This window comes from Phaethon lepturus, unplaced genomic scaffold, assembly GCF_000687285.1.
Source record: "Phaethon lepturus isolate BGI_N335 unplaced genomic scaffold, ASM68728v1 scaffold54925, whole genome shotgun sequence".
NCBI lineage: Eukaryota > Metazoa > Chordata > Aves > Phaethontiformes > Phaethontidae > Phaethon > Phaethon lepturus.
In genome coordinates, this window is record NW_010539512.1 from 896 (window position 1) to 13,024 (window position 12,129).

At 46.7% G+C, this 12,129-nt stretch overlaps 3 protein-coding genes across 3 annotated transcripts in view; 2 read left to right on the forward strand and 1 right to left on the reverse strand.

Moving 5' to 3' along the window:
* Nucleotides 1-780: 780 nt before the first annotated feature.
* GCHFR (GTP cyclohydrolase I feedback regulator) lies at nucleotides 781-904 on the forward strand (the record flags this gene model as incomplete). The annotated part of the gene is made up of 1 exon (XM_010287133.1): nucleotides 781-904. A coding segment is annotated over one exon (124 nt), but the record flags the coding sequence as incomplete, so codon positions are not given.
* Nucleotides 905-1,981: 1,077 nt separating this feature from the next.
* DNAJC17 (DnaJ (Hsp40) homolog, subfamily C, member 17) overlaps nucleotides 1,982-12,129 on the reverse strand; it is a gene marked incomplete at its 5' end in the record, with an annotated part of 12,571 nt that continues 2,423 nt past the window's right edge. The window contains 5 exons of the mRNA XM_010287134.1: nucleotides 1,982-2,187; nucleotides 9,394-9,522; nucleotides 10,281-10,361; nucleotides 11,139-11,216; nucleotides 11,744-11,793. Of these exons, the coding sequence (XP_010285436.1) occupies nucleotides 2,065-2,187; nucleotides 9,394-9,522; nucleotides 10,281-10,361; nucleotides 11,139-11,216; nucleotides 11,744-11,793 (461 nt within the window). The remainder of the gene's footprint in view (nucleotides 2,188-9,393; nucleotides 9,523-10,280; nucleotides 10,362-11,138; nucleotides 11,217-11,743; nucleotides 11,794-12,129) is intronic.
* On the forward strand, nucleotides 4,590-5,120 carry LOC104620815 (chromosome unknown open reading frame, human C15orf62). Its single transcript, XM_010287132.1, has one exon. The coding sequence runs from the start codon at nucleotides 4,590-4,592 to the stop codon at nucleotides 5,118-5,120; it is 531 nt and encodes a 176-aa protein (XP_010285434.1).

The window sequence follows — 12,129 nt, forward strand, 5'->3', positions numbered from 1 at the left end:
CACCCCACAATCACAGTCTCTATTCTTTATGGCGGGAGCAGTCCCACAGCCCGCGAGTCTTCTGCGGAGAAGCAGCCTCAGGGATCAGGCAGAGGAGGGAAGGACAGCTTCTGCCCCAAACATGCATGGCCAGCAGAAACCGCAGAAGAGCGGACAGAGATCGCCGGTGTCAGCTCCTCGACGCCCATGGAACTGCCCTGACCTGCCAGGGCAGAGCAGAGCCTGCGCTCCTCCTTACTTGGCAGCTCTCTTGAGGACTGATGACTTCTGGTTTGTCAAAGGCTTAATACTTGGCTGAAGGCAGTGTTTTTTTCCAATCCCCAAATTTCAAGCACACCCTCTCAAAACCACCCCATTTACAGACATGCTCTGACATAGACAAAACATGGGGTTTACATTCCTTAGAAACACCTGAATCATTCTTCCCTGCTTTGTAGAATCATTCTCTTTTTCCATGAATTCCCAGCTGTGAGTACGTGGGAACCCTCTCTGCTCCAGTTCCAGCCCAGTTAACCGAGCAGCACGTGGCTTTGGACAACTGGTCCCTGAGCCACATTCCAGTTTAACATGACCCTCCATTTTGGACAGGCTTTCTCCTTGGTTTGGTAGCTGTGGGTTTTGGCCTTCCCCAGCTGGTTAACCAAACAGTCAGTATGCCAGAGGTGATCACTGCAGTGTCCTACAGCGGTTTAGTAGCGGGGCAGAGTCAATTCCACAAGGAAATTCTTGTCTCTTTCTCCTCCACCTCATTTTATTTCTTCTCCTGTTTCCTGCTTGCAGCTGGGAGTACTACGTGAACGACGCACCGCGGATAGTCTTGAACAAGCTGGAGAGCTGTGGTTACCGGGTGGTGAGCATGACAGGCGTGGGCCAGACACTGGTGTGGTGCCTCCACAAGGAATAGCGAGGAAGACTTCTGCCTTCCATCTGGACAAGATCCTGCTGAGGCCCATCTCACACAGGACTGACAGCAAACTTTGCCCCTTAGTTCCTTTCTGTCCCAGACTCCAGGCACTCGGGCACGGGGGGAGGAGTGGTGTAAAGGCAAAAAGCTGACCCAAAGGAAACTTGCCATCCCTGCCGCTTCACAAGACCGGGGGGAGGAAGGTATGCCCAGTCCAGACAAAATCTCGCACGCAGAACAGATGGCTCTCCCTCCACATTCAGCCGAAGGGCAGTCTGGCAAATACCATCTTTTTACATTTTAATCATCTCGTATTTAGAACGCATTGGAGGAGCTCAAATAACAGACCTGTCCGCCTGTTCCTCAGGGCTGCCCAGAGAGGTCCGCGCTGAGCCGCAAGAGCTCAGGGCATGCTTTCTCCCAGGGCATGGGGGGCAGGGAGGGGAGGCCAAGCATGGATGGCATCCTGTCTCATCCCTGAAACGTAAGTGGGAGCTGCTAAACTTACACAGTGCTCTTTCAGAACGCCTTCACTCGGCAGCAAGGCCAGTTTCTCTTCCCAAATGGGATTGTGGTCAGCAGCAGCGTCAGACTTTCAGCCCCAGGAGTGCCATTCAAGCATAACACATCGTTCCTGAAATAGTCTTAGGAAGGTCTTGTGAACATTTCAGGCACAGGCTCTGTAATCTCAACAGCAGCAGCTGCACTGCTGGATTGCTGGATTGTTTGGGACTGTGTATCAATCCTGCTGTAGGGGTAACACCAATAAAACATTTCTCTAAAGAGACCAATGTCTTCCTGTGGGTTGTTTTAAACAGTTGTTGCCAAAGCCTTCTGGATCCACAGCTCCTGCACAAGCTTTCAGGAATTAAAAGAAGCTCCAAGGCTTGGTGTTCCAATAGCACCTCTCACACCCTATCCTCTGTGACTGGGCAGCTGCTCTGAGTACACAGACCAACAGGTTAACACACTCACTCTAAAGCTGAGGCAGCCTTTTTCCCCCCACCCCACTCTGGAAAGGGATAAAGGCTGCAGTCACTGAGAGTTTCTATTTCTACAACAGTTTAAAAAAAAAAAAACAAAGGAGGTTTATTGACTTAATTTAAGAAACAACTTTGGAAATGGAAAATGATGGGGTGGGGAGAATCCATACTCTCATGCTAGGTGTGAGACTCTTCCTCATCTTCCCGCTTGAGCTGTTCAATAAGCTGCTGCCTCTCTGCTGCTTGGCGCATCCGCATCATCACCAGGCTCTCGTAATCCCGTTCTGATACCACTGATGCCTAAGAACAGAAAACAAATGCAACTTGTCAAGGACTGCACACTCCCCAGTCCCCCTCTCCATAAAGCACGCTCACAACAGGCACGTTCGGGTCAGGAAGGCAGTCCGTAGCAGTATGGCCCCAGGGAAATGGGGTAAGGTGCGAAAGCTTCCTGGCCTGCAGAACGTAGCCTGCTTCCTAACAGCGTTACTGACCCTCAGGAGTGTCAGCGGCGAGGCAAAGAACAGGACAGACAGGGAGCCGGAATTACCCTCTTGCTGCTGGAGCTACTCCCTACTCACAGCAAGGCTGGATGGGGAAGCACGGCTTGCCTCGCTGTGGCTGGTTATTCTGGGTGCCGAGCTTGCTCTGCAAGTACAACGCTGGTGCACAGAGTCCAGCATACACTTCATCCATTACAAAGGCTAATGCCATAAAAAAAATAAAATAAAACCTTTCTGTGGTTTAGTCATGGAAGCGGCTGCAGAAAGCAAGCCAGCGGGTATGTTCCCAAACCTGACACAAGAGTGTTTTAGTTCTCAAAAGCTCTTGGAGCCTTTCTGCTGTGTGTGGTAGCAACTGTCACGTCAGCTAAGTGGTGACTGCAGACTCTACCTAATAAACGTAGGCAGCAGATGACAGCTGCTATCGCAAAGTGGTGGTTTTGGCACTCTACTTTCAAAAGCCATTTAACATTAGTAGGTGGCCATACCATTTCAGATGTATTTAAAGCACTGCAATGCTTGGAAACATCCATCTCATTTGCTTGACAGTTCAGGTAGAAATAAAAGCATCTTGACAGAAGGTGAAGGGAAAAAAAAAAAATCTCACGTTCATTTTTCTAAGAATTAGATTTAGTGGTGATTTAAGGACAACTTAAATAGAAAATAAAAGGGATGAAAAGGCAATAGAATAGCTAAATAAGATTCTGCATGAAAACGGGGCAAATGCAAATTTGTTATCATGTGCCAGCTAAGTGGTTCCTCCAGCTGCAGAGTGTCTAGTTGCGAGGACAAAATAGAAGCCCACAATAGCTGAGAAACTTAGACCAGGAAATTAAGAGGCTAATATGCCATAATTGGTGTCTTAGGAGCTGCATGAATGAAATAACCTTTCAGTACTGCACAGCCCAGGTTTTCAGTGTCTGAGAAAGCACCAGATTGTATCAGCCTTCAGTGGCAGAACTAGGCTTCTTCAAAGAGCCTGTCCACTAACCACAGGTGCTTACTGTCATTTGCTTGGCTGAATGAAACAGCCTACATGAGACTCATGCAGATGAATCACCCATACAACCTGAATCACTACCTCACACTCTGGATTTAAATTTAAAACAGACAAGAGATTATTTCCGGCCTTGTTTGGGAGCGCTGCTGATAGAACAAGCCATCAGAAGTGGCAGAAGGGAGAGCACCAAGAGAAAAAACAGTCTGATTCAAGATGGGCTACAAGTCGATATTGCCGCTGACGGTTCTCAAGCAATCTGGGTGCCTCTAAGGGAGCTTGCTTTCTCCTCAGGCAGAGTGTGGGCTGATGCTTTGCCACTCTACACACCTACTTCCTGCAATCCTGGCAATTACCAATAGTGTAAAACCCAGTTTCTGACGTGGCTGACTCAGCAAGGGCTTGGCTCAAAACAAATACATACGCACAAGGAACTGCAGTCTGGGAAGCAGTGACAGGAGGCACATGCAGGGAAGGCGGCATTGTGGATTTTTAGCGTTCTGGGTCCAACCTGGCTGAATCATCTCTGGACTTGCTTCTTCCAACCTCCCAGCATACTGGTGAACGTGGCGGTCAGAGTTCTCCGAGTCCCTCCGCAGTTTCTCCTCGCCGCCTGTTAGACTCAGGTGCTGCTCCGACACAGCGTAAGTCTATTTTGCATTCAATTTTCCTAACGCTTGTCTTTTACGTCCGCGTTCTGTTGCTTTTTACATTTCCATTCGACTATTTCTTTGGTTTCCTTCAGTGTGACTGAGTCACCATCTCCCTTCCTAACCACCCACCGAGATTTTTATACTGTGCCCTCCACCATGAAGGTGGCTGGTTACCATGGTACCAAAGTGCCCTTCTGTTCTAGATGCTAGATTAAATCTGTTCTCATGGTGACTGTGTGCCTTTGCTACTCTTCAGCAGCTTGTTTCTGCAGCACAAATTTAATAAGCTCAGATATCGCCATTCCTTCTCCACTGAAGAAGGAGACTCCTTGGTATCTCAGACAGGCCAATTGCTCCTTAACACAGGGACATAGTGTGAAGTTTGCATTTCCTGCAATACCAGCCTCTCTTTTTTTTCCTTCCAGCTACGGGAACAGGGAAGGAAGAGGTTGTTCCTGTTGTGTGGCTTGCTGCTGATCCTGCGACTTCAGTCCAACACCTGACTGTGAAGAGTCAGCAGTTTCCTTCTTCTCGTTGCCTTTCATCAGCATGGATACTTGGCGGAGAGGGTCCATTAAGTCCACAACGTTCTTCAGACGTTTCTCACTCAGGAGACACAAAAAGCTGGGCAACCAAGTCATCATCTTGAATCAGAACAGCCACACTCTGGACAGTGATGGGCAGTGCCAGAAGAGGGAATGCTTGAGGGATCTGAAGGACAAGTCTGATTACCTGTCATGTCAGAGTGAGCAAAACCTGGCCAAGGCACAAGCACCTCCCAAGCCTCCACGGCTCTACCTGGACAGTTCTAGCTGCCCTAACATCATTGATCACACAGATTCTCACTCCGACATCTCCTTTTCTGGTGCTACTCATCAATACCACAAAGCCACTCAAACTCAGTTCCACAAGGACCAGGCTACAGACTGCGGGACCTCGGCGACAGGTTCCCAGAATGGCACCGCTCCTTCTGACCTGTCTGATCCCTTCCTGTCCTTCAAAGTGGATTTGGGGCTATCGCTTCTCGAGGATGTTCTGCAGACCCTCAGGAAACAGAATCCAAGAGATTACGCCATTTGAAGGTATTTATCATTTAACATATCGTATTTACTTACTGCTGCTGCCAGTTTCTCTAATCCTAGCAGGAGGAAGGATGCTGCAGCATTCCTGTTGTGTGTGGCCTGTTTTGTTGTTCTTGCCTTACGAACCACAGACTGTCCTTGCCCTTACCAAGAAGTCCTTCGGTGCAGAGCTCACAGGCTCTGTGCTCAGATGAGAGCACTGTCTGCTGGAACCTCGTGGGCAAGTTTCCATTCTCCACATGGGGAATTTTCCACTCTTGACTGCGCATCTCCTCCTCATGGAAGAATGGCATTGTTTGGCAACAAACTTGTTATTTTGGGGATGTGGATGTGACACCGCAGAGCATGGACAGAAAGGGACATGGCATACATAATTTGTGGATAAGCAGGCAGCTTACAAGGAGACAACAGCATTGCATCTCAAAGCCATAGCTATGGCAAGGGGCAAGAGACAGAAACTGGTGTTTCTTCTCCTACCATGTTTGGATGTGAAAAATCAAAGCTGTTCCTTTTTTTTTTCTTGTGGGTTTCTTCTCCCCTAACTCAAGTGCAGTTGGCACTCCCAGCCTGGAAACAGGTAAGCATTCATGTAGGCTCGTAACACAGCAACAGCAGTTTATTCATCCTACTAGCAGGAGAAGAAATTTCTCTAGATACTGCTGCTTGAAGCATGCACTGACCTATCAGCTGTACAGATATGGAAGAATAAATGTATCTGTGACTGGAAGTGTCTTGTTGCCTCATTTCATTGGTAGCAAGCCAGAAAAAGCCCAGGCACCAAGAGCATAGGTCTCTTATCTGTAGTGACCAAGATCTATCCTCTCTGGCGCTTCAGGTTTTTATGAGGGTGGTGAAAGAGTATGGCTCTGTTCTTCTGGGCTGGGAGAAGGCTAGAGCTGCTGGTACTTTATCTTCCCCTGAGGGGAGTGCATACAGCTCAGGTCAAGACCCAATGTTGAAATGAACAGTTCTTCACCCCATGAGCTGGACAGTGGGAAAGGCTCTGCCAGGCTAAGAATATCTTAGGCAGTATCAGGGCAAACTGTTAAAAGAACGCTGCAGAAACTACCAGGTCACCAATTCTTACAGTTTTCATACCTAGATTAGATACTAAAAAAAATTAATAAATAAAACCTCCATGCATCCAGATAGCCATAAGCTTTGGAAGGCGGCTACAGCAAAGTGCACAGCGACATTTCAGAGAAGGCACAAATGGCTCTTAACCTACTAGAGCTACATCAGGCTGTGAAGTCAGATAATATGCAGATAATATGAAACAAACTCTGTGAAACCTCAAAGGAGCTTAGAAAAGATGCAAGAGTGCCAGACAGAAGGCTTTTCTCAGCACTTTAATACAGCAGAATGGATGGCCCAAAATGAGTGAGGAGCACTGGCAGGGAGATCCCACTACACGTGCAAGGAAGACCTTCCCAGAAGCGAGTGCTTCATGCTCTTGTAGCAAAATACGCTCTTCACAGCACCGTACGGCTGTTGCGTGCTTTGAACCATTCAGAGCTGCAGCAATCAAATAGTCATTGCTCTCAAATAGCCTGGAGTAACACTGGCCAATCCACAGCTTTTGTAATTCAAGCGTAACTCACCGGTTTGGCTCCAGCAGCTCTCCAGGAACTGCTGGACAACACGCACCCACTGCTGTAGAATACAAGCCAACGAAGACTGTGGAGGCAAGCATCTTGCAGCTTACTGCCTCCTCACAGCAGGGCTGACTCAACAGTCAGCCCTGCTTTCACCTGGAAACTCTTCCAAAGCCCCTCTTGTCTAGTTAATGTGTGGCTGTCCTTTATCTGAAGACTTTGGTGCAGAGCTCCTGGCTGACTACCCCAGGCAGGGAGCAGACACAGCTCCGAAGCCGATGAGTGGCGACTGTGTTGCCATGAGAACACTGCAGGTCTTCGGCTGCTTTCTGAAGCAGAGCAGCGAAGAAGCTGCATTTGCACAGAGAGGGAGCAAACACGGGGGTGGATTCGGACAAAAATAGGAGCAAGCCAGAGAGAGCAGCAAATAGGAAGTGAGGGCAGCTTAAATGAGAATGAGATTAATGCAGCTTGAAAGCAAGAACGTGGACCCCAATGGCTGGGAAGCCAGACTGGGTATGAAGGGATGAGGCAGGGAGTAGGTTGAGGCAGTGAGGCAGATACCTGAAAGAGCTCATTTTGCATAGTCTAGAGGTGAAGAGCTGAGGACAAAGAATAACTCAACTGGAAGCAGTACAGCCAAGAGAAGCTACTACCACCTTACAGATTTTGGAAGCATCCTAGTGGAAGCAGCAGCAGGATTTGGGGAAGGTCTAGAGTAGGAACTCGGCAAAGCAGGAACCAGAGCAGCTTGGAGATCTTAGCCTGGACAGCAAGACTGCAATGTAAGCAAAGCAATTGCTGCTGCTTACATATGAAAGCAGTAGAGAGGACAGACAAGCATCAGCAGTGCAATTCTTGGGAAAGGATGCAAGTCACTGGCCATAACCCATCACCATTTTGGGAGCTAATATGGGATTGACGAAGCTGTGCTGGACAGAAATGACTCACCACCTCCACACAGCATGAACACCATTTGCTGCTTTAGCCTGCTCTCCCTTGCTGCTCCACCAAGTTAATCCTTCACAGCAGGCAGACGCTGCAGTTCCACACTAACAAGCTTTCATCATGGAAACTAGCCAAGATAAGCTCAGTCAAAAGCCAGGGCTTTTGAAGCCACAGAGGCAAGAATCCACTACCAAGCTCCAAGCTGCACCAGCAACTGCAATTGCACCATACCCTTAGGTACAAGTGAGCCCGTTCTCATTCTCTATTAGCGAGAGATACTCAGATAAAACTGGATTGGATTCTGCTTTTTTTCCCCCTAATTTGCCTTCTAACACTCGGGCCACCTCTGTGAATCTGCTGTGTCTGCAGGACTCTCACTGGTTCTACACTGCGCATGGAGATCTGCCTGGCTCCTGGGCTACGATGCTGTAATGCCTTTGTTTGAGATTTCTGGGAAACTATGCTGCTCAGGACAGGCTGTTCGGACAAAGAACACGCATCCCAGGTGAAAACATACGACCCTAAACAAAATGAGGATAACAACAAGGCATTCTGATGTATAAATGCATCTACTATAAATAAAGTACTTAACAAAAAGTCAGGAGAGTGAATGTACTGAACAATCTCATAAGCTACTAAAATATTTAGGTAGTGAACACACACAAGGCTTATAAAGAAACAGACACACAGACTAAGGGCACCTGTACAGCAGGAGGCAGGCGTCCTCTCAGCAATTAGATCTTTTTGATCTTTATACCACAGGGAAGGAGACGGGAATAAGTGTCACATGAAGTTTGAACTGGAACTCAAATAACCAGCAAAGGATCTGGGGTGCCTTCACACCTTCCCAGCCAAGGAATTACTAACGAGATCAGAAGACATGTAGAGCACAAAATAAATTATATGCTATAAAGCGAAGTGTAATGTAATATGCTTCAGAAGATGTGGCCCCCCCACTCGAGGGCCAACAGCAGCAAGGGGTAACAGAGAGCCAACAATTTGCTGCAGCATGGCCTTAGATTGGTCTCTATGTTTTAACCACTAGATTTTATTACCTTCCATGTGTTTTGTGATTGGAATACATTTTTTATTCAAGAAGAACAGGTTCAGAGGGATTATCTGATGAAGTAAGACAGGAAGTGGCTAAGAGTTAACAAACACCTTGCACTCAAAGTAACCACACTGAAAGAGGACTCAAAGCACACAATAAGGTCTCTACAAAGACGTTTAATTTGATATTGCTTTCTCTGCCCTCCTGCAGACTCTAAGAATATAGGTCTCCTTCTAGCACTGAAATTTCATCCTTTTGCAAATGCAGTGAATAAGCAAGCCTCTCTACAGAAACCTTCTAGGAGACCCACTTCAACCAGTTATCAGCCAGAGGATTCCCACAGTCAAAGTATATCAGAAAAAATTCCAGAAGAATGGCAGTAGAGGCTTTGGGCTTAGCAAGGAACATGCCTGTTTTTCACTTGGAAGAGACAGAGTGAGATTGTGTGAAGTCACCCAAATAGCTTGTGTTCTCACTGTGCTGCTACTCAGGCAAAAGGTGCTTTAAAAAAGCCACTGCTTCAGCACAAAAAGGCTCATCAGAAAGCCAGGTCTTTCATTAACAGCTTCTTCTCAGCTTTGCTGGGAATCAACATATCTTAGCATAAATGCGAAGCACAGTTAAATTTAGGTTGCTATAGAAACAGCTTTAAATAACAGCAGCCTATGTCTCCTTACCTGTGAAGTCCTCGGCTGACCAGTGCTGTCAGAAAGGACGGTGCTGGGATTGTTCCGGGGCTGGCCCTCCAGCCAGGAAATCTTTAGAGGATTATTTATCAGGCCAACTTCATTCTTCACAGCCATCTCCTACCAATGAAAATATTATTCTGTCACCATCTGAATTTCAGACCCCATTCCCTCACAGGTCATGAACAATCATAAAAGTTTCTCCATCTCAGCCTGGCATCAAGGCCAAGTAGGGTACAAAAAAAGAAGATTTTGCAGCACTGTTTATGGTTCATATCTGCATCAAGCATAGATAGAACATATCACTGCCAGTATTTCTGATAAACAGGTCACAGGCAATTCTGGGGTTTTTTTTTCATTATTTGGATATATGAGGGAAAACAGGAGACAAGGAATAAAGACTCTTGTACAGTATAAGTTGAGGGAGCTACTAAAATTAAGGGTACTTGATGATTTCTGTTTCTACAGCTACATGAATTATTGTAACTCCTAGTGAGTCAAGACATTTTGGTTCCTTTTAAACTGCAAATGCCTGATATAACCCCTAAAACTCATTAAACCCATCCCCACAATGGGTAATTCACCTTCAGTGAGAGGTGATTAAATGGCTCGGTGCCTGCTTTTTAAAGCAGTGTCTCTTTCCTCAGCCTTTCACATGCACAGCCTGCTTGTTTATGTGCATGATCTGCTCTGGGTTTACGCCTCCAGCTTTGCCACTCCCTTCATGCATCTGTGCCTTTAGACTCTCATTACCCTTCTCCACTGCCTTAATGACAAGGCAGCGTCCCTAGGCCGTCAGTGTGCTAACCCTTCCCTTCTGCAATACAACTTCTTGCCCACTCTCCATTACACACAGCTGGGGTCTCCACCAGACTTACAGCGGCCTTAACGGTAGCGAATTCCACAACTGCACTCCCAGTCTTCCTACTTGAGATCAATAAATTGAGCACATCGCCATACTGTTAAGACAAAGGAAGAAAGAAAAGTTAATTACAGACCCAGAAGTGAAGTTCATCTGTGGAATGCGTGCAGAGAAAACATGTGTTTTCACAGACATGAGGCTTGAGCCGTCACCCCTTCTGTCTTGCATGATGCTTCCACTGATCCCAACCTATCATAATTTCTGTCCCTCCAGGAAATAATTCCGGGGAGGCATGGAGCTACACGCTTTGCTTCCAGCAAGCCCCAGTGCAAGAGGGCTGCTCAGCTCAGCGTCAGAGCTACAGGAGATACTTGCATGAAGGGAAAAGAAAAGACCACATGCTGGGATAATCAGATCAAAGGCTTGTCTATTCCCGTCTCTGAACTTCCCGCAGCAGCTAATGCACTGTGCTTTAAGTGAAGGCAAAAGTGCACAGCCAGACTAACTTTTATACAGGGCATGAACCATTCAGTGGGAGGAGTTTGCAGTTGCTCTATTTCCACAGCAGTCCCTGTTGGGAATGAGAGAAAGGTGCTAGCTGGGGAACAGTTACAGCTAACGGATCACGCTGATGATCTTTGAAAATGGCATGAGTGAGAAAGCGCAAAAAGGGCAAAAAGGGCAAAAAGGGCAAAAAGGGCAAAAAGGGCAAAAAGGGCAAAAAGGGCAAAAAGGGCAAAAAGGGCAAAAAGGGCAAAAAGGGCAAAAAGGAAGCTGCTCTGGTTTGCATGTAGCTTCCCAGAATTTACTGTCCTTTCTTATACCATTGACAGCAGAGGAAGATCAAGCAGTAGGACAGAGTGTCAGACAGGACCTTTTGTAGAATCCGCAGCAGAACCTCTTTTGAGTATCCCCCTCTTGTCTCATCTTCTTTCCCGCATTTCCATTTTAGCTGGGAAATAAACACGACAAGTTAATTTTGTCCATCTGAACACACGTTGCCACATTCAATGCAGCTCCTGCCACCTGCACAATAATTAAGTTTGCTATTTACAGATACACTCCCAGAATTGCCAGGACAGTGATTTCAACATCAGAATGTGCAAAGGGAACAAGTCATTGGGGGAACAGGGAGAAACACTGCTCACTGAAATAAAAAAGGTAATACTTGAAAGCATACTAATGGCTATATGAGGTTAATAAGCAGATGTCTCCTCGTGCCCAATGCAGAGAGAACTCAATTCAGGCTCAAAAATGTAGACCAGACAGAAGAGAAAAGGGTGGGGGAAGAAGGGTATTTTAAAGGCAGTGACAGGAGCTGTTCACTTGCATGATACACGTTAGATAGAGGAACTTCACACCTCTGCTGTACAAAGGGACGTGTCACTTCAGCAGAGTTGAAGTGTCCCTTCTATTATGCAGCTTTGCAAAATGTTCTGTCAGTTTTGACCAAAACCCAGCTTTATAAGGATGTCTTACTTTGAGTTTGGGAGTTATTTTGCTTTCTGCTCCATTTCTTGCTTCCTTGCCTAAAGAGGGGAAAGGAAAAAAAGATGGAAAGGACATGGGTGAAAACTCCTAAAGAGCATTTAGCACAAAAATTTACCCCAAGAATGTACATACAGCAATAGCAAATACTTCTGGATTTTCACTAGACCATTTCAGCCCCAAAAGTCTTGTGCAATGCTATCATCAGGAACACCGCTGGATGTCAGCATTTTTCCCTTCTATGATGCCCAGACTTGCCATGATCAAGACTAGAAACAGCTAAGCAAAAACACAAGCAGGAGACCTGTTAGATTCTATGACTTTTTCCCTGCGAGAGGGTTATGCTGGTGGGAACAAGGGTGGAAAAATGAAGGGGG